This window comes from Phalaenopsis equestris, unplaced genomic scaffold, assembly GCF_001263595.1.
Source record: "Phalaenopsis equestris unplaced genomic scaffold, ASM126359v1 Scaffold000600, whole genome shotgun sequence".
NCBI lineage: Eukaryota > Viridiplantae > Streptophyta > Magnoliopsida > Asparagales > Orchidaceae > Phalaenopsis > Phalaenopsis equestris.
This window is the reverse complement of record NW_018165040.1, coordinates 1217554-1243596: the sequence shown is the minus strand read 5'-3', so window position 1 is coordinate 1243596 and position 26043 is coordinate 1217554. Positions and strand designations below refer to the sequence as shown.

Below are 26043 nucleotides of genomic sequence, written 5' to 3'. Positions count from 1 at the left end.
AATTGTTCATTCACCGAATAAAAATTGAAAACCAGTTATTTTCAAAATGCACAAACTAAACAGCTAAATAATTTATACAAAACAGTGATAGAAGAATCATTTATCCAGAATCGGCTGTTTTCCAGACACACAAACCAAACATTCAGACACTTATCCGGATTAGTTATTGATCAGCAGTTTATCAAGATAAGGAGTTTATCTGGATAAACTGCAGCTGCCCCAAACATACCCTAAAAGACAACCGCTTGAAAAGCCTCATAAACTTTTGCATAAACACTCTCTATACATAATCTTAATGCATATTTTACAGCTTTTCTTATTTCTATCCCCAATTTAAATACATGTGTTGATCTCATTTTTAGTGAATTCTCTTACTCTTCTTAGAGTTTAGGATCTAGCTTTAGGATTTTCTATTTGACTCTCCTAAAGGCCAAGTGTCGGGACCCACCCTTTTAGAAATTCAAACTACCTCCGAACTCTTTAGCGAGGCCTCATGTGAGTGACATTGAACATTCAATTTTTAGTTGCAAGGGCTAAGGACCAGTGTCTGAATGCCTGAAGAAGGTTCCCATAAGATCTAAATGCCTTAGGAAATCCTTTGTGACTTCCGCGTACACTCACGTTACATGAATATCACAATTCACACATTCAATGCACATAAATATCAAAATTCACATAATCTGCACCTCTAAATAGCTTCACAATTGATCAAACTTAAATCAATTGCTGAAACGATAGATCACGAACTAAAATTTTAAGAAAAGTTGAATTTGACACGTTTTCGACCCGATCATCGACTAACTTGTCCGGATGACCCAGATGACGAAACGTACAATGCAAGTGTGTTCAGAACATCGATTTTAGCAGAGGATGACTCTAATTTCGATATAGTTTATTGCACAAGTGAAAAATCCAAGAGTCGAGGATTTTGAATATTCAACATTATATAAAGTTAATTAAAAAATATTCAACATTATATAAAGTTAATTAAAAAAAAAGTTATCTTCTTCCTAAATCCCTAACTCCCGCACACCACCCTCCCCTTCCTTATTCTTCTCCTTCCGCTCGTGCGACGCCCTGGCCGCGCCTCCTCTTTCAGGTGAGGGAGAGTTGACCTCCCGTTCGTCCTTGATCCTCCTTCCCGAAACCCCTCGACTGCGTCGCTCCATTCTCGGTCCTCTCCATTTTTCTAGCTGTTTCTTTCTTCGGCTCCGCTTGAAGTCCCAGAAAAAGCCGAAGCTCTTCTTCGCCTCTTGAGCGTAAGCCTTTGCCGCCTCTTCATATGCGATGCAAATAAGTCCCTTTTCGTCGTCTTCACTACTCCCTGCTGTGGGTGATGTCGTCGGCACGTCCTTCCCGCCGGCTTAACAGTGCAGCAGGTGAAACATCTTTGATAGTCAAATCACCCATATCAAGTAAGTCTCTTATACTTGAGAACTGCAGCAGGAGAAGTTTGAGGTATGATTAATGGTAAAAATAACTTGCCCGGCTTCTTGGTACATAAGAATATTACTTGTATTTCTAGTTCTCTTCCTCTTCTTCTGTATAGTTGCTGGAGCTTCATATTATTGATGGCAAAGCTTGATATATAGAGTTATATATAAGAACCGGGCGGTATGTATGTAAGCTAAAAATTATGCAATCATCTTCCGGCCCTGAGTTAAGAATGGCATTGCTGTTTATTTCCCTCTTTTATTTGATGCGAGAGGCCTTGGGTGTCTCTTTCCATGACTTACTTCCAGATGAAATTGATTCGATGGGAGTCCTCACCTTGAGCTCAGGCAAACGATGGAGATGTACGACAATGCTTGCAAAGAGAGAGGTATACCACGGCAGCATTCTCGCCTGCCGACACCTTCCTCGCCAGCTCACCCTTCCTCAGTGAAACCTCCCGTCGCAGAGCCGGTAATCTTCTTCTAACTCTCAACTTTCAGCATATCATAAAATAAAAAAAAAAGCAGAGAAAAGTTACTATCAAACAGAATTTTGGATCTGATTACTAACATGTTCTCTTTGGAAATAGGTTGGAATAAGAGGGGTTGGGGTGTAAGGGAGTTTTTTTCTTCTTCCTCTCTTCAATGATAATGTCTGAATTTAGCACCATTGTGGTTATCTTGATATATATATATAATGAAGGCTTTCTATTCAAATCTTTTAAACAGTGATGATTTGCCTCTTTTGTTCTGAGGCAGAAGCTATAGTTAATTTATAAGTTTGCTATGAATACATGTTATTCTTTCAACATTTTGCTCTTTGGTTGGGTTGGAAATTGGGCTAATATAGCAAGTTCCTTATTATTGTTCAAATACAATTGAGAGCACTGTCTGAATTTTAAAAGAAACCTTGTTAAAATATGATTCAAATCTTGCTATTGGAATGAGTTGTTTAAATCCTTGCATATTCTTTCAAAAATACTCGGGCATGAACAATCCTTTTCAAGCTCCATTTAGAGTTTGTGTGTAACAAGTATTGAGATATTCCTCTATATGAACTTATGCGATTCAACCTTATCCATGTTATTTTCGTTTCAATCCTTGGGAAAGATCGATATGAAGCATGCTAATCTGGCATTCGTGCTTGAAATTCTTGAATGTAACTGAAATTCACATATGTAGTACGTCTTTAAATGATGCTTCTAGAACATTTAGGCAAATGTGTGACAATTTCTTCTGTCGTTGATACCAGTCTTTTGGAAATTAAGGCGATCCTATGCCTCCATTGTTATACACCAAAATTTTAAGGAAAATTTATATACATGCACTAAAATCTTATGTACTTGTATATCTAACACATAAACCTGTTTATTTACATACAAAGCACCTTACATATCAATCAAATGGTGCGTTCCATATATATATATATATTTTTTGGTGGGTCGATATGAAGGAGTTGCTGTCATAAATGTAAGTAGACAAAAATATGGCGTTAGCTATGTAGATTCATGGAAAGATGGTTGTATATATGCAAATGCGTTGAGGATGATCTCAATAGAGAATGAGTTTTGTTCTCTAATACCTATTTTGTCTTTATTCTCTTGTTTGTTCATTATTACTGATTTATGTGACTTGGGATGAATGAGTTATTGCTGTGGCGAAGAATCCATACATGCTATTAAGAGCGACCAATCAATGTTGCTCATACAGAGAAGACTTTTGAGGGAAGAGGTATTAAGAAGTTGCTCTCTAATAATTTGGAGTTAGATAAGGTTAGATTTTTTGCATTCTGTTGGATGCCCCACGTTTTGGAGCATTTATTTTGCTTGTTTTCAGTATTCATTTATATAAGATTTACACACATACCACTCAATTTTTTTATGTATTTACATATACAAATATATCATCTTACCTATACATAAAAGGCTATATTGGTGATCTTCTGGTATGCTATGAAAGATGTAAGTATTATAAATGCAAAGATTTAGGTGCTATATGCGTAAATATATAAAGATTTGGATGGTACACTTATAAGTGTGTGGTTCAGAGAATAATTGAAGATATAAATCAACAAAAAAAAAGAGGAGCATTTTCCATGGTTTTCAATAGAATAGGGAAGATTGACATTGCTTGGTAGAGCGGACATTTACGTTTGCTGCTCTTGAAGAGGCAGCCGCTACAATTAAGCCTTCAAAATTTGCAAACATATCATGCCATTCTTTTAGATTTTCATACATGCCCCTCGATCCTTATTTGCTTACATAGCTAGTACCTAAACTTTCAATTCTTACATATGTCATCTTACCTATGGACGAAAATGTGCATTTTGCCTTTTAAGAATTAAAATATTGGTATGTTTGACTAATGGGAGTTGTGGCGGAATGAATAAAAAAATGGTATGTTCGAGAGGATCTTAAATACATGAATGACATGCGTGTACAAGGTAAGGTGGAAATTCAGGTGTTAGTAATGTAAACTCATACAGATGGAATGATATGCATATTCGATCCTTGTGTATTCACATGTCTAACACCTAAAATTTAACTTTAACACGCGTATCACTCGATTCTTATTTGTTTACACATCTAGTACTTAAACTCCACTCATTAACTGTATGCCATCCAAGCCTTTTTAATTACAATCATGCATTTCATATATTCAAATTTAATGAATTAATTCTCATATCAACTTCTCGGTGCGCCTTTGCGAGGTAAGACTGGTCGTGGTCGAGATATGGGATGATTACAAGGGTCACTTTAAAGCGGGTGAATCAAACTACACCAATCATCGTGTCGGTAAACAACCTCTCTTTTCTACGTGGCAATATATGGAGCATCGAGTTGGGCTATAAGACCGAGGTGCGGGTTGGTATGAGCAATGATGAAAAGACATGTAGGTGTGAGGAGCATTGCATATTCTGACCCTAGGGTCAAGAATTGATATTACTGCGCCTAAGATCTGGTAAAAGAATTACCCCTTGCTCTCATAGTTAGCTGACAGTTCTACGACTGACTCACTCCTCAAAACATACACATATAATATCAAAATGTACTTTTGAACGAAACCCACATTTTGCTTGCCAAAAATTATTTAAAACTCGAGCTATCTTTGTATGACAAACTAAAGCTCGATATTTTAAAACATCACTTGTGTCAAATTCATGTGTCAGTCACATAGGCCGGGTTGAGGATTGCCCTCCTATGAGTGTTTGGTGGGTGGCCTTTTATCCTCCGTTAGGCCTCACATACATGGTGTCCATGGTTGCCTACAAACTCCTGGGAAAAGTATGATTCTGAGCTCTCCCTTTACCAAACTCTTATACTCTGCTCTGATCTTCCATATATGTGCTACATGATTCTTTTACACACGTGCTAGTGTATTTTAGCTCTTTTTTGTTTGTTAGCATATTTATATGTTTTATATGTGATACTACATTTTTACCGGTTTTCTTCATTGCAATTCCTACTGCTTTTCTTTACTGCACTTTGTGCTGCCTTTCTTTACTACATTTTTATTGTCCTTTTCTTCTTGTATTTGCTTATAAAACTTGCAAACCCCCAAGAATAGGGAACAACAGGGCACTTGAATAAAATAAATAAAATTGAGAGAAGTGTTGCAGGCACCAACTACATTTTATGTGACCAACTTAAGCTATTACATGTTTCAACTAATACCTCTTTTACCAACTGACACAATTGTAGCTACCAACTACGACCCATATGGTTAACTGTTACTACAACTTCCAACTATGATTTCAATGACCAATTGATGCTACTGTTGCTACCAGCTACGACCTGTGTGACCAACTAAGACCTATGAGACTAATCGTTGTGATAACTTTACATATACAACTTATGTGGCCAATTGACGCTAATTTAATTACCAACTACGACTTGTGTGACTTACTGCTACTATAATTTCCAAATATGGTCTTTGTGGCCAACTAATGCTACTACATCTACCAACTATGAGTTATATGACCAACTATGATCTATATTGCTAACTGTTACTTTAACTACTAACTACGACCTCTATGACCAATTATAGTCTATGTGACTAACTGATATTACAATTGTCAAGTACGGTTTATGTGACTAACTAGGCTTTTGAGGTCAATTACTACTACAACTTTTATGATCAACTTACACTTTCACAACTATCAACTACAACCTTTGTGCTCAGTTACTATTGTAGCTTAACACCACAATCTCTGTGGTCAATTGACTCTCTTGCAACCACCAATAACAACATATGTGGTTAGTTACTACTAGATTTTCCAATGATGTTTTCTATAGCCAACTAATGTTGTTGCAGTCACTGGTTACAGCCTCTGTGAATAACTGTATTACAACTTTCAACTATGAATTTTGTAACTATATACCACTATTATATCCATCGCCTACGACCTATATGGTCAATTGCAGTTATTGCAAACATCGATTACAATCTTTATAACCAACTACTACCTTTGTTGTAACTAACTACAACTGTCATGGCTAACTGTTGTTCTTACATTAAGAAGTATGTTTGTTGTAGGCTAGATATGACTATTATAACTAAATGACTTTTGCACATAGGTAATTATTGGTACTGCAATTCCATCTTGTTAAATTCGAAGTAATAGTAGACCCATATAATTTCAATCATATTGTGAATTATCTTGATTGGGCTAGACTCCTTTAAGTTTTTACCTTTCAAGGATTTTTTCAACATAAAAAATCTTGACATCACCTCATATTATTTTTCTATCATCCATGTGTGTGCTGTATCTTCGTGCAACACTAAAATATTAAATATCACTCTACTGTTGCGAATCACCCGACATGTAACAAAGTTAGTTTGTGCCAAACATATCTTTGAAACGTTCCAAAAGTCTAACTCAATACAAGACAAATTGACCTACCACCCATCTACCCATCATCACCAATAATGTTGATGAACAAAATCATCAATTAAAGCATGCTGTTGACACCAATATTATATGTAATTTAATAAATAGATCCAACCCGTCGCAAAATGATCATATGAAAATACAACTTAGAGAACTTTTCAGGCTCTTCCAACGCTCCCCATGAAATCTTTTCCAATGTATCAAAAAATTATCAGTTATAAGAAATGATATTATTTATAACCTATGACTTATATTCATGAGTCATTTTAGTTAGTTATGGTCAGTGCTGAAATATCGCACAAAATCAGGATATTATTTTATATTTCATTATCATGTATTTTTTTAAGCCTTAATTAACTTATTAATGAGTACTTACGAGTTTTAATGATAATGTATTATCATAAATGAACCAAGCGACAAGCTGATATAATTTTGTTGACATGAACAAGTATATGAATAAAATCAATCAAATAATTAATAATTATGAAATGATTTAATTAGACCAAGTCAAGAAAATAAAGTAAATAACCCTTTAATAGCGCATAGGCGTGCATCGGTCCGTCCACGTTGCCATAACTCGTCAGCAGATCCGATCAAAGCGTGCACTCTTCAGTTCAGTTGCACCAGTTGGCCCGTCGGGCCCAATTATCGGCCCGATTTGTTCGGATGGCTAACAAACCGCGAGCTCCGATAAATACCCTGGCGAGCCGTGTGAGCGAGCCATCTAGCCAGAGAGCTCTTGAGTGTTTAGTTTTGCAATTTTCGTAATTTCGAAGTACAACGAATGCCCTTCAGACTTCAGGAATTTGAGGTTAGATATGCAAATACATAAGAAATATGTGGTCTGTATGTAAATGCTTTCCTTCTCTTTGATTCGTCTAGGCCATCTCGCTGTCGCTCACTCGCTCCGTTTCTTCTCAATCAGCCATTAGCCATTGTGTTCTTTCACTCTAGTTTTACGGTATGTGATTATGTTTGAATTGGAGCGTATTTCCACTGATTTCTGTGTTGCTTTGGGTGAAAATTGGCTTTTTAATTTTGCTGCTGTGGCAGGGATTCGGAGGGAAGCTTCAGCGGTTCGTGTTCAGATTTCGTTGGATTTTGGCGGGGAAAGTTGGAGGATTGTTGTTTTCTGGGAGGTGGATTAGGTTCTTTGTTTTGGATTTTGATTCGTGGATTTTGTAATTTAAGTTTTTGAGGTGCGGTCAGGATGCCGAGGAGTTCTCACCAAAAATTGCACCGGTCGCATAAGCGGAGTGGCAGAGATGGGACGGAGCGTTCAGACTCTGAGGATGATGGGAGTTCGAGGAATCGTACGCTGAGATTGGTGGAAGCTGGTGCTGGTTCTGGGACTAGGGTTTCGAGGGATGGGGATACGGAGAAGTGGAAGGGTTCTTCTTCGAGGCAGGTATCTTTGGAGAAGGACAGAGGTGGCTCTAAAAATGGGGATTTATCATCAGGTAGGAAGCGGAAAGAGAGAGAGGACTCTGCTACGTCTGATAGGTGGAATGGTAGCGGAAAAGATAATGGGCTTCCTGAGACGAGTTCTAAAGAGGAGGATTGTGACCGCTTGTATGCGCAGAAGGTGGACAAGTCAAGGTTTTTAACTGTTGAATCGAAGAGCAAGTCTAGTATGAGGCGCGAGCTTTCTACTGATAGGTATGTTGAGAGTAGCAACAAAACTGAGCCAGTGAAGAGGAGATCAGAGAAGGAGCATACCAGAAGAGAATACAGGGATGATAAAGAGAGGGACATGGATCACCATTCAGAGAGAGAAAAGGATAGGGAATGTGCATCGGAGAGGGGCAAGAACGGTCAGGATTCGAGGTATGGAAGGTCTGATGAGACGGAGAGCAAGAGCCATCGTTCCAGGAGGACGGTTATTGAGGTGGAGTTGAAAGACAAGAAGGATAGTACTGGTAAGTTAACCTGGAACACTAGCTTATCTATTTTCACGGAACACTATCTTATATATAACTAAAATGAAGATGCTTTTATCTATCCTCGAATGGCCTGTGATGAATGAGCGCCATTGGCTCTTGTCTAGCCCCTAAAATCTACTTTTTACATTTATACCAACCAAATATTTGATGACACATAAAAAAAATACCACTTTTTGAACTTAAAGAGTGAAATATACATTTGCATGCATTGGTAAGTTGGCACATATGTAAAAGTTGAAGTTTAGGTGTTAGATATGTAAATACGTAGGAATTTAGTGGTATTTATGTAAATCTTACTTTTTTTTTTTATCATGTCTCTTATCAGTCTTAGTACATGCAGCTGCATTATCAAATTATTTTTAAATTTTTTTAGTACAATATTTTTGGAGATGCTTATGCTTATAAAAGTGTTCAAATTGAGGTGCCTTAGTGTATGCTTGTTTTGGATAGTTTTAATTGGTGATATGTTTATTGAAATAAGAGGAAGGTTAGAATGTGGGATGGCTAGAATAAAAATTTTAGGATTAATATATTGCAATTTGAGTATATGCTATATAAATTTTGTGCGGTCAATAATTATCATCAATTTTATTTGTATATAGAGTGATAATTAGCTGAGATAGTATTTTAGATTTTTAGATACATATAAGAATTTTGGATTTGAGATTGGGCAATTAAAATGGTGAAGTGGCTTAGGATCATTATGGCTAGTTATGGAGAATTAAAAGTAAATGCTATGAAGTCATAGCTAGGTCTGTAAACTTGTATAGATCCTAGTATTGGGTAGTTAAAAAGTTCTTGGTAGCCAAATATAGCAGGGCATTACTGAGAATGATAATATAGACATGTGGACACAACTAGGTTGATACATTAATGAATGGTTGGAGTGCCATCATAAATTGTGCATTTTGTTGAATATATGATAATGGAAAATAAACCAAGTATGGATGAATAAAATAAACTCTTAGGTAGTTGCATAAAACTTGTGTCAAAGGATTAGAAAGCAAGTGTATAATTAATGTAACATGTATAGAAGTTGCCTAAAAAATTCCAAGTTATAGGTTTAAAATCTCGTTTGGTACTTAACAAGAACAAATTACAATTGTTATCATCATTAACCCAATCCCAACTATTTGGTGTCGGTTTTACTTAACATGAACGAATAGTAGATAAAAATTTACAAGGCTCATCCAAGTAGTTAAGGCTACTGATCAATCATTATGATGTCGTATGTTCTTTGTTTATTGTTGAAGTGCATATCATAATTTGTTTAAAGAGTTATTTTAATAGAGTTTGATAAGACCGCAGATGCTTGTGGTGCCAATGTTAGTCATAGCTCTGTCACAACTCGCTTGAATTGGAATTCATTCAACTATCACTTTAGTTATCTCATGCTAAGTCATAATCCCTACCATTGACTCGAGCCATCATTGAAATTTTTTATTTTATATGTTTAAAATTAATTTTAAGTGAAAAATTAAATAATAATATTTGGTATGTGCTATTTATTTTCATTTGGGCTAGAATTCGAGTTTAAGTGAAAAATATAACGTGAGGCGATGTGTTAATAAATTTGAGCTAATCGGAACTAATTTCAAGCCTAGTCAAATTGATTTTGATTAGGCTTCAAATCAATCCATTTCAGCTCCACTTGGCTTGTGTTGAATCACAATTTGAGTTCTATTGATTGAGTTCGATTGAATAAATAAAATTTTCTAGCCAAAATGATTCATGGAGCTTGATTTTTGGTAACTTTAGTGTAGGATTGATTTGAAAAGGATACATTATCTTTTATCATGTAAACAAAATTAAACATTTTTTAAATACTTAAAGATTATGAACCAAATATAAACATGATTTAACGTGTTTATTTATGTTCACGAATCACAAACAAACTCATTTATTGTTCAATAAGTAATTTGTTAAATGACCTATAGTTATATATTGAATACAATTTAATTAACTAAAATTTATTTAATTACAAATTTAATAATAATATACTATAATTTAATATCAACATGCATATTAATCTAATTCAGTTCCTTCTTACTTATTTATTTCAATGAGCTAATTTGTTAATATTTATTTATATTATTTGATTCAAGAAAACTTACTTGCAACTTATATATTATATTATTTAATTGATTTAAAGTACTAGAATACTAATTTAAAATTTATTCGATTGCTTATTTGTTTAGATTTATAAAAATATTTGTTAATAACTTTATATAAAAAGTCAAATATTAATTCAAAATTTTAGTTTTATTTTTGAACTTGCTGAAATACCGTCTAATTAAAATAAGCAAGCCATGTACAAAACAATTACAATTACTAAAAAAAATTAAAAAAGCCAAGTATGAACCTCATTGTGAAAGCTCACTTGACTCGAACATGGACATCTTATAACATAACCAAATTAAGTCCAATCATGACTTATTCGTTTTCGACTTAGTTCGATTGCTACATATATCCATCTCAGTCCAAAGAGAATATTTTTACCTTCCAACTTTTCCCAACTATCTTCATAAATTATTGAAAATTCTTGATGCGAGCATGTTTTGGGCCTTTGAGTTATCAATTCAATAGATTAAGTTCATATGTTTTGTTCTAAAATTAATTTTCTTTCAAGTTAATGATCTTTAGTAAATTTTATCAGTTGTTTTTGGAGTTACTGGTTTTGGCAAAAAAATATTTATTTTTAAAAGCTAAATCTTGGCTTTGGTTGATTTTCTTATTCTTTATTACTTATAAGGTGGACTCAAAATTTTCTTAAAAAATGTTCACAACTAATTTGCAATTCGTCTATTTTCTGTAATCAAATAAATATCTTATGATCTTTTGAAAAAGTGAAAATTCATTAATTTTTCCCCAATCAAATTTTCATCAAGCTCGGTAGTTATTTACTTTATTCACTTAATGCCACCATACGATTCATGGAATTTTTGCTGCCTCCTCATCAATCTGTGAACTATTGTAATTATGATTTCACTAACTCATCAATCAACAATTTTTTTGTTGTATTATATGATTATTATTTTCTTTGCTTTGTATGTTTTTTATTAGAAGCTCTAATAGGATTATATAAACACCACACAAGTGTTCGGTTGAAATACTCAACCAATTCTCTCTAATTTTTGTCATCGTATTTGAATTCTAAGCTTTTTCTACTTTGTTTTTTTGTTATGTGCAGCCTTCATTGTTGTATTAGCACAATCTTGTAGTTAGGGGTGTGCAAACGGTTGATTTGGATGTATCGGTTCACAAATTAGTCATCAAATCAAATGAAATAGAAATTTGAAATCCAAAAACCCAACCGTCTAAACTTTTGTTAAAACCGGTTCAAATTGAACCGAAACACAATTCGGTTTAATCAGTTCGATTTTGAACAAACTAAAATTTAATGTTTGGTTTTATTTCAAACCAAAATAATGAACTCTTAAGGTTTGATTTCAAAATTTAAATTTTATATCTCTTTTTTAATCTACTCACCATCTCTTTAAAATTAAAAATTTCAAACAGAAATAAAATAATTAATTAATTTCCAAATAAATTTAATTTTATAATCCTAATATTATTCAAATTTTTGTTTCCTTTAGTTTAATGAATATTAAAACTGAAATGAAAACTGAAATACAAATATTCAAAATTTTAAAACAGAAAACTGAATCTGCAATTTTGCCAGAGAATGCACACCCAATTTTTGTATTCGTTGTCACACTTCTTCCTTTTTTGGCCCTTTTTAATAATTGTAACTTTCATTGCTGCATTTCCTTTTCTTTATAATTGTAGCTTGCATTGCTGCATTATCACAAACATTTTTCACTGTGCAATCTTCATCGTTGAGTTGCCTCAATTCTACTCAATTCTACTGTCTCCATTGTCGTGCTCTCTCCTTTTCCCCTTATTTTTTAAACTGCTGCAACCTTCATTTTTTCAGCCTTTTTTGCTGTAATGCTGATCTAGTCATTTTTTTTCATATGCATTAAATCATAATTTCATCACCATGGACAACACATACAGACATTGTCTCAATTTCCCAAGGAATTGTGGAGTGCAATCCAAACCTCTTAGGTGTGTTGTAAAGCATCTATTTAAGATATTGGTTGAATGAAAATAACTATTTAAAGTAGTTGTGATTGATTCGCAGGTTCTTGAAGGGAAGAAAAAAATTTGGTCTTTTACAAGATACGAAAAGATAAAAAGGCTTGTTAGGAGCACTTGGATAATATGTATAACTATTGAACAACTAACTGACATTATCATCAAATGATTATCAAGAACAATGTTTGAAAAATTAATATAATAATAGCTTGGAATGGACGACATCCATTCATTTGCTTTCAGGGGAAATGTGAAAAAATCAATATCCATCAATTTCACCTCCAATTTTCCACCGGGCACAACAATCCTCCAATTTTTTTAATTCACTTCATGCCACCTCGGTGATCCCTGGGATTATTTAGTGCCACTTCATTAATTTGTAAACTATTATAATTATGTTTTGTGTTTATACTTTTGCCACACTATCAATCCATGGACTGCCGTAATTATTCTGTTATTATTATGTAATTATTATTCCTTGACTTTGCATGTATACTATTCGAAGCTCTCCTAGGATGATATAAATACTTCATAAATATTACAATGAAGTACTCAATCAATTCTCTTCAATTCTTGTCAGATATGTCAAATTTTAAAGTACAGATATGCAGAGTTGTCAATTAAAAAAATCTATTGCTGTATATTCTAAGTTATGCTATGGTTGTTATTGTGGGGGGCTCCCTCCTACCTTTGTTTGTTGGATGGTCAAATTATGTTAGGCTTGCTCGGTCATTGCCATATTTGAAAAGGAAAGATGCTTGCTGATGTACTTTTTGAGTAATTTACTCTGTTATTTTTTTAAACTTATAATTTCGTTATAAGTTTTGTTCTTTTGTATTTGCAGAAAATCAAGCTCAAGATGATTTGAAAAATGCGGTGTCAGAAAAAGATTCTGAAAAATTTATGACAAAGAGGAGAAAAGGGCTGCATGACAGGAGGTTATCTTCTAGTGATTATCACATTAAGAATGGTAGCCATAAAATTGAGGGGCACAAGGATGAGAGGTATAAAGATGAGAAGTATCATGATAAATATTTCAAGGAACTTGATAGGGATCAAGGAGACCGACGGCATCGTGATATCCGCCGAAGAGAAGAGCCCTCCTCTAGAGATTACATCAGTGATCGGCTCGAGAGTAAATCTGTCAGAGATAGGGGCAAGCATGTCGAGAGTAATAACAAAAGTAGGCTTCATGAAAGCGATCGTGAACTCAGTCCACATGCTGATGACCATGGAATCAAAATGAGAGATAACAACAGGCTGCGAAAAAGATCTTCTAATGAAATTGATGATCATTATGGCTTGGGAAAAATAAGTACGAAGAAATCTCGTCCTAATATTGATAAGGATGCATCAAATTCAAGTAAATTTGATCATGGTCATCGAGGCAAGGTTGAGACTTTCTTAGGTCATTCGCTTTCAAGGAGTTCCTTGAGCCCAAAGGCTCATAGTTCCAAAGAGCAAATCAGGTATTAACCTGGCCATATACTCATTCGTTCTCTCTGACAACAGCCTACTGTTAACTTTCTTCATTTGATGTCTTACAACTCATGAATTTAAGTTTTCCCATTTCTACCACATTGATCTTTTTCGTTTATGTCACTTTGTTATTCTTTGCAAATTGTGACCTTTATTGTTCCTTTCTAAGTTTGTTTTCCCATTTCTACCTACAGTTAACTTTCTTCATTTGATGTCTTACAACTCATGAATTTAAGTTTTCCCATTTCTACCACATTGATCTTTTTCGTTGATGTCTCTTTGTTACTCTTTGCAAATTGTGACCTTTATTGTTCCTTTCTATCTAAGTTTGTTTTCCCATTTCTACCTAGTGTTAACTTGCTTCATTTGAAGTCTTACAACTCCTGAATTTAAGTTTTCCCATTTCTACCACATTGATCTTTTTCTTTGATGCCTCTTTGTTACTCTTTGCAAATTGTGACCTTTATTGTTCCTTTCCATCTAAGTTCGTTTTTCCGTAATTTGGGATGTTATTTTATTAATTCATATGATTATTATTTACTGTATTTGATTAATATTCACTGTATTTGTCCTATCTGGTATAATCTTCTAGCCATTACTATTACTTCTCTTTAACTTTGAGTCACAATTTATAGTTCTTAACCTGCCACTACTTATAATACGGTGCAGACGTGGCTTAAAGCAAGCAAAATCTACACACGGAGAACCAGCACGTGACGGCAGAGTTGATGACCGTGATAGAATTTCAGTAGTTCATGAGAGAGTTTCTGATTCTCTTTCTTTAGAAAAGCCCCAGCATAGAGATCGAGTAAACTCAGGTGAATCATTACTATATTTTTTTTCCTTTATATCTTTATAATTAGACCCCAAAATTGATATGATACAATTTGTAGTAGAAATGCAAGAAAGCATCTTACTATTGAAGATTCTATATAAAAGATCATTCATAATAACCTGAAATAATTTTCAATTTGCAGTTGAAAGAGAACGACAATTGGTTTCAAATAACCTAAGTATGGAGAACAATTCTCTACCAGAGTTGCAGACTTCTGAGCATGCTTCTGGTAGCCCCCCACTCTTTAAGCGACCTAGATATCTCTCTAGCAGCTCACCTGGTCATCATCTTCCTCAGCCACCTATGAGACATGGGACAAACAGTTCTTCCCCTTATGAGGATGAAACGAGGGTAACATCTGGGAACCATAGATCCAACAGCCGGTACAGGAGTAGTGATCCAAACATGGAAAGAGGGCCGGGTGGGGCTTGGAAAAATGGCCCACATTGGCCTGCTCCATTTCAGAATTCTTTCTTCCCATTCCAACATGGGCCTCCGGCTTCCGCATTCACTATCCCACCTTTTCCTCCAGCATTCTACGGTGCGAGGCCATATATGGAAATGAATCATGCTCGGTTTCCCTATCAAATGCATGAGATGGCGGGCCGGTTTCCAGGCCATAGCCCTCCATTTGGATGGCATCATCCGGTAGGTGATTCGTGGCTGCCACAAATGAATGGTTGGGATGGTGGTAGTTCGCTATATCGGGGCCCCGATTGGAGTTGGAATAGTTATCCAATACATGGACAGAGTTCGGAGTTGAACATTGAAATGTCGAAGGGACCGAGTTCGAGCATGTCCGAGTTTTCGTCTCATCTGGAGCAAACAGATGCTGCTGCTGATTCAAGGCTCCCATCGGATGCTGCTGCTCCTTCAAGGCTCCCATCGGATGCTGCTGCTCATCCAAAGAAATTAAATGATACGTCAAATAAAAGATCTATGAAAGCCTACCTAGAATCAAATCTTAGTAGGGGTTTTAGCATTCCGACAAAGTCCTATGATGGTCATAGGCGCAATTTAGGTAGTTATTTATCCAAAATTGATATTTCTGAAGATCTTACACACCCTGAACTGTATAAAGAGGTCACAGATCTTCTTGCGTCTGGTAACTTAGCTGGTTCTAATAATGTTTCCAAGGTTGAAGATGCAGAGGTAAATCTTATTTTGATTTTTTGTTATGCATGATTGCCATTTTTATTCCCTCGCCACACATTGATTCTATGATGTACAGTTTTCTCGGTTTCTAACTGAATTTCTTCTCTCAGAATAATAGAATTCTAATTTCTAAAAAGTTATCAATTCCACAAAGCACTCTGCTACCAGGTGCTGCTGAGGCTTCTTTTAAGGTAATTTCATAAATTTTGGATTTTTTTTGCTTGCTTTATTTGTGTATAAAGACTGCTGAGTGATTCATTCTATATTGTTTTTTTTTAATTTGTATCTTCAATTCCGACCAAATAGTTCCTTAGTTTTTATTTTGCTCTTTTCTTTAACAATTTTTTGGAAGATTTATACAGATACCACACAATTCTTATGCATTTACATATCCACCACCTAAACTTCAATTTTTACTTGTATGCCCCCTTCCTTTTGCATAAAAAGTTGTTTTTTTTTTGCTTTTCTATAAATTTAAATAGAGATATTTTTCATCTGATATTAAAAGAGTTGAGTGATGTAAATGTAAAAATTAAAATCAAATTGTTAGATATGTTAAGTAAGGGTCCGTTTGGGGCAGCTTATAAGTGCGGGCGTTTTCAAAACGCCGCCGTGCCATTTGGTTCGCGCGTTTCGCCAGCTTATCTGAAATTGCGTTTGAGTTTTTACACTAAACGCGAGCCGCGGATCGACCCTTGCAGTCGGCCCGTATCCTAAAACGCACAAGGTCCCTCCCCTCTGCGGCCCCCCACCCCCCCCCCCCCCCCCCCCCCCCCTCTTTTTTTTTGTGGCATTTACATGCATACCCCATAATTCTAATGTCTTCATGTATCTAGCACCTAAACTTTAATATTTACATTCATAAAACTCAAATTCTTTAACCAAAACAATAAAAAGCGCTCAAAATCTTTAACATCATCTTAAAAACACCACCTTTTCTAACTTCTTAATAGTTAAATGCATCCTTCTATACACGGTTCTTATGGGCACCAAGGTGTTATTAATGTAAATCCATAAGAATATTGTGGTACATATGTAAATTTCACATTTTCTTGCCTCATATGTGCCATTTGTATTCTGCTTAATTATTATTTCTAATTTCTGTGCTTGCCAACCCATTCTTTATTTGCAGAGAGCCATGTCGGTTTATGAGAAGCAGAAGTGTAGAAGGCATTTGAAGCCCCCTCCCCCTCCTGCAGCCGTTTGCCCAAAAGAAGCAGACGTTTCTCTTGAAGCTCCTGTTGAGGAGCCCTCAACCGTTAATGATAACAGTGCTTCCACCCTCGCCGGAGAAGAAGGTAAAAAGTCTATTAATGGTGATGCCGGCGGCTCACCTGCTCTCATGGAAGTGGAAAATATTGAAAGTCCTGATGTTGATGTTCTGGAAAGTTCTCGTACTTGTGAGGCTATGATGCCAGTTTGTAAGGTAAATTTATTTCGGATACATAACTCTATTGAAAGTACATATTTAAGCTAAATCTTCTTCTTCTTTTCATTTGTTTTTGTGAAATGCCATAAAGGTGTCATTTTGTGCATTGCTGGCCTGCTAAATTTTCTGCATGAAATGAAAATTTTGCTCATCTGCAAGTTTGGGCATGTTTAGCATTGAGTTTAGATGCCTTTTATGGCTTTATTTATTTATTTACTTAAAATTAGTGAAAAAAGCTTTTTTTATGATGTTTTTTTATTTTTTAAAAAAAGGATTATTATTATCATATATATATTTTTCAAATCACAACATAAAAAAAAAAAAAGATTTGAAACGATTTCTAAATTAATGGCGGGGAGGAAGGAAATAGTCTGCTTGCAAATGTTTTGAAATTTGTGTTGTTAATTTAATTTAATTTATTTATTTATTTATTTATTTATTTATTTGGCATTTACATACATACTACCTAGTTCTTGTGTATTTACATTATCTAACACCTAAATTTTCCTTTTAACATTTATGCCACTCAATTCACATAAAAAAGACCCTCCATATATTGTGAGAAGGCTATCTAGCAAGAAGTGTGGGGAACATGAATGATCCTATTATTAGTTCTTATTTTTTTCCTCATGATAATCATACTTTGGGAATCACCTATAGTTTTTGAACTACGTTACTTTTATCTTGGTTATGTTCTAACATAAAACAACATTTGTTTTTGTATATATTTATTATATTAAAATATGAAAAATATAATAGAATATTTATGGAGTTCACTGATCCAACTTATTGCATGCCCATCATCATTTTGTAAGTCAATACCATTCCTTTGTTGCTGGCCATCACCCACCTCCATATTATTGAGTTGACATGTCGAAAAATTTAGGTTTGAGTTGGTTTAATTTTTAGTCAAGTTCGAGTTGAATGGTATATATATATATATATATTTATATAGTCACACGGGTTGGGTTTGGCTTATTCGGGTTGAAAATAGGTTGGATTTAGGTAGAGTTTCTAACTCATTTAATATTGGAGCCATTTTTGGGCTTAAATAGTTTTGAGTTAGGACAATTTTAAATCAGACATTGACTGAATCTAATCTGTAAATCTGATTTGACAAACCTATATATAATATAGATTTTTTTTTTTTAAGTATTAAAAATTGTCTCAATATTTTTAATAAATAAAATTGTTTTTAAAATTTTAAAAAATGAATTAAAAAAAAAATATTTTTGTTTCTTCTAATTGCTTAAGAATTACAAAAAGTATTCCGAGCTGGCCCAAGATGACAAACTCGTTATTTGTTAGATGGAATAATGGCCCATTTTCTTTTGCGGGCCAATTGTTAGTGCCAGGTATCTCGAATGCCATCCGTCCGTTAAACTAGTTTGGTAAGCTTAGAAGTTAGAACTCTCGTATTTTTTTCGAACTAAAATAGCCGCCGCTTCCCACCGCACCATGAAGTTAGCCACGTGGCGAAATAATAATCTGAAACGACACGTGGCAAAAAAAGAAGAAGAAGCAGTGTTCAGATGCCGATATTGTACGCCGCCGCCCTGCTCTTCTCCGATATCTGTTCGATTTCCTCGATCGCTGCTCTTGATCTCCTCACGCAAAAATGGTGTTCGAGAAAATCAAGGTGACGAATCCTATTGTGGAGATGGACGGTGAGATTTTCTTCTATCGATAACCTATAGTTTTTCTTGGTAGAACCCTAGTCGATGATCTTTGATTCTGTGTTTTCTGAACTGAAATGTTTGAATTCATAGTAAAAAAATTGTTTGTTTATTCTGAAGTTCGATGTTTACGCGATCCTTGAATCATGACTCCTTATATTGTTATTGAAACAAGCTCAATGTTCGAAGCGATTTGATTTCTTTTTTAACTGATATTTCCTTCAGTTTCTCCATGCGATCGTGTGTCTCTATTTTCAATCTCAATAATAATTTTTTGCTTGTTTTTAAATCTTTTTTCAGGGGATGAAATGACTCGGGTCATTTGGAAAGTGATTAAAGATAAGGTAAAACTTTTTGCTTAATTTAAAAATTCTCTTTTAAGATACTGCTTTTGAAATCTTAGTTATGCTCATATTGTGATCATATTAGCTGAATTCTTTAATTCTTGATAAATGCAGCTTATTTTACCATTTTTGGACTTAGATATTAAGTACTTTGATCTTGGAATTCTTAATCGTGAAGCTACACATGATCGAGTCACGGTAGAAAGTGCAGAAGCTACTCTCAAGTAAGTTCATGGAATGCAAGGAATTCACTATGTTGAACACTCGCCAATTTTCAATGTTACTATTTGATCTTAGGCTGTTTTGCTACAGGTAGGTTTTAGTAAACCTTTTAAATTAAGATTTTGGTAAATCATGTTGTTTGGCATAACAATTGTTAAATCTTGCTAAAATTTTGATGAACTGTTTCGTTATTTGCTTCAAAATCTTAGATTTATAAGAGAAATCTTTAAATGCATTAAATTCTATGATTGTGAATTTAACAAGTCATGAATTTATGCATGCCACTTAATTCCTATTTATATACATATCTGACACCAAAACTAAATCATGCTTAAATTCAGCCTAGAGTAGAATACCAAATAGTCCCTAAGCGTTGGTATGAGCCAGTTTTAAATCTTCTGTCAGTTGTTTTATCTGCTCTATGAGTTCTCTTAGAGACTCATACTTTTCTTCTGCTACTTTAAAACAATGGACAGAGTAGTTCATGGCCTTAATAATGAACAACTAATACCTTTGCAACTATAGCTTCATAATAGCTTGTTCATATTGCAGGTACAACGTTGCAATTAAATGTGCCACCATAACTCCAGGTAAAGATAAAGGGAAATTTACATACGTAGCACACAATTCTTATCTATTTTGACTTCTAAAAAGTGGTAATAGTACTGTTTTTGATGTGATGTTAAAAATTTGAGTGGTATGTTTGTAAATATGAAATTTTGGGTGTGAGATATGTAAATGCATAAGAATTGTGTGCTATGCATGTAAACGCCCCAAGAGAAATTGGAGCATGCACTACCTAATAAGGTTAGTTGGTTTGTTTTACCATTGGACTTCTCTCACAATTTTTTTGGTTTTCTTTTGTGATCTTTTAATAGATGAAGGCCGTGTTAAGGAATTTAACCTGAAATCCATGTGGAAGAGCCCTAATGGAACAATCAGGAATATTTTAAATGGTGATACATCATGGGCTGCATGCAACCTAAAAAATATTGATTTTTTGCTAATAATAGAATGTTATCCAAAACTTTCTTTACTAGTTTTTATAATTTTTTGCAGGCACTGTTTTTAGAGAACCAATTTTATGCAAAAATATACCAAGACTTGTGTCAGGTATGAAGAAAAGGGCATGATTTTTTCTCTTAACATTAATTTAGCATTGTCTTTTGCTTCTCATTTGTTTCAGCATTCAGGATGGACTAAGCCAATATGCATTGGCAGACATGCTTATGGTGATCAATATAGAGCAACTGACAAAGTAATAAATGGACCCGGAAAGCTCAAACTAATTTTTGGTAAGAGTATCAGTAATGATTTTACTACTTGAATTTCTCCTTATTTCACTAACTATATCGTTATTTTGGCTATTTAGTTCAATTCAAATGAAGTTTCATCTGTTGGCTTCTGCTAAAGTTATTTCTACATTCTTGTCAAATGTTCATTTTTCATTTTCCTAATTTATACCTGCCTTGATGGTTTTTTGTTTCGCTCTTCTTATTCTACATTTTGGTTTGGCTCAAGTTTTTAAAAAAATTAGATTGCCTTTGTAAACAGCATACCTTGAAAGATTATCAGCATCTTATCCTAGTATAATTGGTTTTTGATAGTATGTTTCTACTTTTAAGCTATTTATAATCATTAATCTTTGTTGTACTGTCAAGTTTTAAATTTATAATTTTTAAGTAATGTGAAAAATTTCCTGTTGGGATTATATCTATTGTGTGGTTTCGTATATGAGCTCTTTGTAATAAAAGTTAAGCGGCCTCACTTTGATTCTCATGTCAGGTGATTTTGGGCCTTAAGCGCCTTCATGTATCTTTAACCCCATGAAGTATGGTTTAGCCATCTAAAATTCTGCTAATTTTTGAACCTTCGTTAAATTGGATATGCCTGTGTTTTTTTATTCACCCTATGGGACAGATTCCTTTGGATGTCAGTTGTCTTTCTTTACCAATATTTATTTCTCTGTTGTTGTTCACATCCAGAGGGCAAAGAAGAGGAAGTCCAACTTGAGGTTTTTAACTTCACCGGCGCTGGCGGTGTTGCATTGGCTATGTACAATACTGACGAGGTTGATACATACCACCCAATTATTATTACATATCTAACAACTAAATTTTTGTTTTTATGTTTATAACACCCAAACCTTTCATTTCACATAAAAAATAGTTCTATTTTAACTTTTAAAAAGTGAAATACACCTTTTTCATTCATAGGCAAGGTGGCATTTATGTAAAAATTAAATTTTACGTGTTAGAAATGTAAATACATAGGACTTAATCTTCCTATATCTTAATGCTAGTGGACCAGAAGGTCCACGCTTCTACATCTAATCCATTTTTTTCTATGCAGTCTATTCGTTCATTTGCCGAGGCTTCAATGAACACAGCTTTCCAGAAAAGGTGGCCGCTCTACCTCAGCACAAAAAACACTATTCTGAAGAAGTATGATGGGAGGTCCGTTTTCTTCCTTTTAACTCACTTTTTGAAGTTTGAATGTGCTTAGTGTCATAAGATGCTTCCCTTATTCATGCAATTATCAAGGAATTACATTATGTCTATTATTCAGGTTCAAAGACATATTCCAAGAGGTTTATGAAACTAAATGGAAGGCCAAGTTTGAGGCTGCAGGAATATGGTGTGGTGCTATTTTTGCAGACCTTATTTCTTCATATTTGTTCTGTATGATTTATATTTCATGCATGCAAAACTGATGGCTTGGTAGGTATGAGCACCGTCTTATTGATGATATGGTAGCTTATGCACTTAAAAGTGAAGGTGGTTATGTATGGGCTTGCAAGAATTATGATGGAGATGTGCAGAGTGATTTCTTGGCTCAAGGTTTGAATTTAACTCTATTCTCTCCTTGAACTTTTCCTATTTCACTGCCTCCATTGCATTCTTTAAGGAAACCCATTAACTCATTTTTAATTCACAATTAAGAACCCACCCTCATTTTCGGGTTAGGAAGATTTACATAAACTACTCATTTCCCTATGTATTTACATATCTACCACCTAAACTTCAATTTATACATGCACAACACCTTACCTATGCATGAAAAGGTCATGTATTTCACTTTTTAAAAGTTGAAATGGTGGTATTTTTGATGTGGTGTGAAAGATCTGAGTGGTCTAAATGTGAAAGCCAAAGTTTAGGTGTTAGATATGTAAATGCATAAGAATTGGGCGGTATGCATATAAATGCCTCTTTGGGTTAATGGTTGAGGAACATGAGAAGATTTATGGGGAAACTGTTGTATGGTGACATGGAAAAGCTGCGTGAATAGATGAGCTGGTTTGAGCAATGATCTGCCACGCACCATGAATCAAGCTAGGTCTTTTCCATGAATTTGTTAATAAATTTTCTAAGCCTACATGGAGAGAGAATCTATTTTAACATAAAAAACCTTTTTTTTTTCTTTTTTTTTTTTTATAATTTTGGATCTCTAGGACTAATGACATCAGTACTGGTATGTTTTACCGTGTAATAATTTTTTTTCATGGTTGGGTTTATAGATCATTGCTTAATCTATGGAGTAAAATGTATTTGCATACAATTTTTTTCTTAGAACACGTTTTTATTTTTTTTTAATTTTTGGAAAATTTGTGCTTTAGAAGGTTTAAGAGATGTATTGATACTCAACTCTTCTTGTTTGCGAGGATTTTAGGGAGACTGCATAAGATATGTTTATGGAACTTACTAATAAATTTGAACATTGTAAGTCAACTGTATATGTTAATCGAATATATGTGCAATTCAATTCCTGTGATAAGATTCGTCTTAAGCCTGAAATGTTTCTTACATGAATCCTTGAGAAATAGACTACTAGAAAAACGAGACTATATAAAATTATACAATGAAAGAGTGCTTATAAATTAAATTTTTTTTTCCATGATTGTAAAAATTTGAATATGACATGCTATAAGCATAATATTTTCTTTTGTGATCGGTAATGTAAACTGTGTAATTAAATACAACTTTTATCATTTTTTATCAAAAAAAAATCATTCAATGAAGTATAATATCATACATGTCATATAAAAATCTCAAGGATCAACAGAAGAGAAATTAGTATTTATTCATTTACAATTAGATCTAAATATTCCATCCTACTTAATTACTACACATTGACATTTATTCCGTCAATTCTACTTAATCTCTTCACATCATCATTTACATGGCGGCTAGCAGTGGTGCGTGGAGTGGCAATCTTTCGACATGTTACTGGTGATTTTATTCTACTTCGTCGAAGTGATTTTAAATTAATTTTAAGGCTTAGATGTATTCAAAATTTTATTCATTAATTACAGTAGAAGGCCATTGAATCATCATCTTCATGGATTTCTCCATATTTTTTCGCTTTTCATCCAACCAAGTAATTGCTATCTAAAATAAAAGTTTGTTCCCATGTTTTTTTTTGTTAATTTCATTGTAGATTTGTGTTAGCAAATCCAAGACTTCAAAACATTCCACATCAATTATACTTTTTCCTCACATTCAGGTCTGTCCCGACGGCAAAACTATGGAAGCCGAAGCGGCTCATGGGACAGTTACACGACATTTCCGAGTCCACCAGAAAGGCGGCGAAACCAGCACAAACAGCATTGCTTCCATCTTTGCTTGGACACGTGGCCTGGCACATAGGTGTGAAAATTTACAACTTAGCAATTAGAATTTTGTTGTAATACTATTTTAAACTTTATTCTTTCAGCTCCACTATTGTTCCAGGCACCAAATTTACATAAATAACACCCAATTCTTTTGTTTTTACATATCTAACAACTATATTTTACTTTTTTAACTTTTATACAACCCATTTTTTTCATGTCACATAAAAAAAAATTCATTATTTAAATTTTTAAGAAATAAAATACACCGTTTCATGCACAAGTGTCGTACATGCAAAAATTTAAGTTTAGGTGTTAGATATATAAATACATAAGAATTGAGTGCCATGCATGTAAAACCTTCCAAAATAATAATCTGGTTTCATTAATTTTATTTGCCTTGAATTTCTGTAAAATGGAAGTTCTAAGACTGAATGTAAATAATTATGAACAGGGCGAAGCTAGATGGTAATCTTAGACTCCTTGACTACACTGAAAAACTGGAAGCAGCATGTATTGGAGCTGTTGAATCTGGCAAAATGACCAAGGATCTAGCTCTCATCATTCATGGATCAAAGTACTGCTAATCCCCTGTCCTTAATTTCTAAAATTTTATTTTGAATTTCATCATCAAATTTACAGAACATGAAATAATCAAATTTTATTGTTTGATTCTTTTTTTTTTTTTGTTGGCAGTCTCAGTCGAGAGCACTACATGAACACTGAAGAATTTATCAATGCGGTTTCAGAAGATCTGAGGGCAAGGCTTCCTGAACAATCAAAGTTGTGATAAAACTTTTCCAGAAATGCCTGCAGCTGAGAGTGAAGATTCTGAGAACTTTAATAAATTGTTCCAGTTTTGTACGCGAGAACTTAAATTTCAGGATGTAAAATTATCGGGGCATTTACATACATACCACATAATTCCTATGTATTTACATATCTAACACCTAAACTTTAATATTTATACCACCCAAATCTTTCATATCACATCAAACATACCACCTTTTTTTTAACTTAAACATAGGAATCGAGTGGTATGTGTGCAAATCATCCTAATTTTTTTTTTTTTTTTTTTTTTTTTTGTCATTTTCTTTCATCCAATAACAAGCTCAATGAGCAATTTTTCTGACTTGCTTCATACTCTGTATAAACCAGTTTTGATTTGAACAGGGCTAGCTTTTTTTCATTTGCAAATAATGTTATTTCAGAATATATAATGCAATTGAAATATTGCATTATATATATATACATATATGCTTTCATAGCACATTATCTCGTCCTGCAATTTAAATTAATATATGTATTAGGGGTATTAAGTTACATATCTATCCAACTCAATTTCCATGTTTACATGCATAGCACTTAATATCTTTAATATCATATTAAAAATACCACTTTTATTTACTTTTAAATAGTGAAGTACAGCTTTTCATTTTCATGTATGGGCTCATGACACAAAAGTGTTCTAATGTAAATATGAATGTTTAGGTGAGATACGCAAATGCATAAGAATTGTGTAGAATGTAGTAAATTTCCCTTAATATTATAATATATATTCAGAAATTAAAATAAAATTCATGTGAATTATGTTAATAATAATAATATTGGAGAAATTAGGGCGAAGAAAAATAGAAATCGACACAAATTCAGGATAGCACACGGTGATTTAACGAGGTTTGACAAAGATGCCGACTACCCAGGGAGCAGAGCGGCGATTTTCACTATTTCAGAGGAGTCAAGTACATACCAAAAGAGTTACACATATATATAGATAAAACCCATAAATAAAATTACTAACACACTCTCGCTCCCACAACTTTCTTATCTCCAAGAGACACACATTTTCACTCCAAGAGACTCCAAATTTTGATATATGAGCCATACCTAACAAATCTTCACATTGGTGAATATCCAGCCTTTTAG

General features: G+C 34.0%; 1 protein-coding gene across 8 annotated transcripts; it reads left to right on the top strand.

The window, feature by feature from the left end:
- Positions 1–1024: 1024 nt before the first annotated feature.
- Positions 1025–25194, top strand: LOC110029648 (isocitrate dehydrogenase [NADP]). 8 transcript variants are annotated; one of them, XM_020732039.1, is made up of 15 exons: positions 17209–17263; positions 19243–19286; positions 19401–19510; positions 20061–20098; positions 20387–20464; positions 20568–20621; positions 20702–20803; positions 21494–21579; positions 21861–21964; positions 22077–22145; positions 22233–22349; positions 22946–22979; positions 24012–24154; positions 24572–24694; positions 24814–25194. In XM_020732039.1, exons 2-15 carry the CDS (start codon positions 19251–19253, stop codon positions 24905–24907), a joined length of 1188 nt encoding a protein of 395 aa, XP_020587698.1. In that variant the 5' UTR covers positions 17209–17263; positions 19243–19250; the 3' UTR covers positions 24908–25194. The 8 variants fall into 8 exon arrangements, with proteins under 8 accessions (XP_020587691.1, XP_020587693.1, XP_020587690.1 ...); XM_020732038.1 differs by lacking the exon at positions 17209–17263 and adding an exon at positions 18816–18933; XM_020732032.1 differs by lacking the exons at positions 20061–20098; positions 20387–20464; positions 20568–20621; ... (7 more) ...; positions 24572–24694; positions 24814–25194 and adding exons at positions 1025–1458; positions 1550–1905; positions 7378–7463; ... (3 more) ...; positions 14825–15834; positions 15948–16028 and having other exon boundaries at positions 16970–17263; positions 19401–19485.
- The last annotated feature ends 849 nt before the right edge of the window (positions 25195–26043 follow it).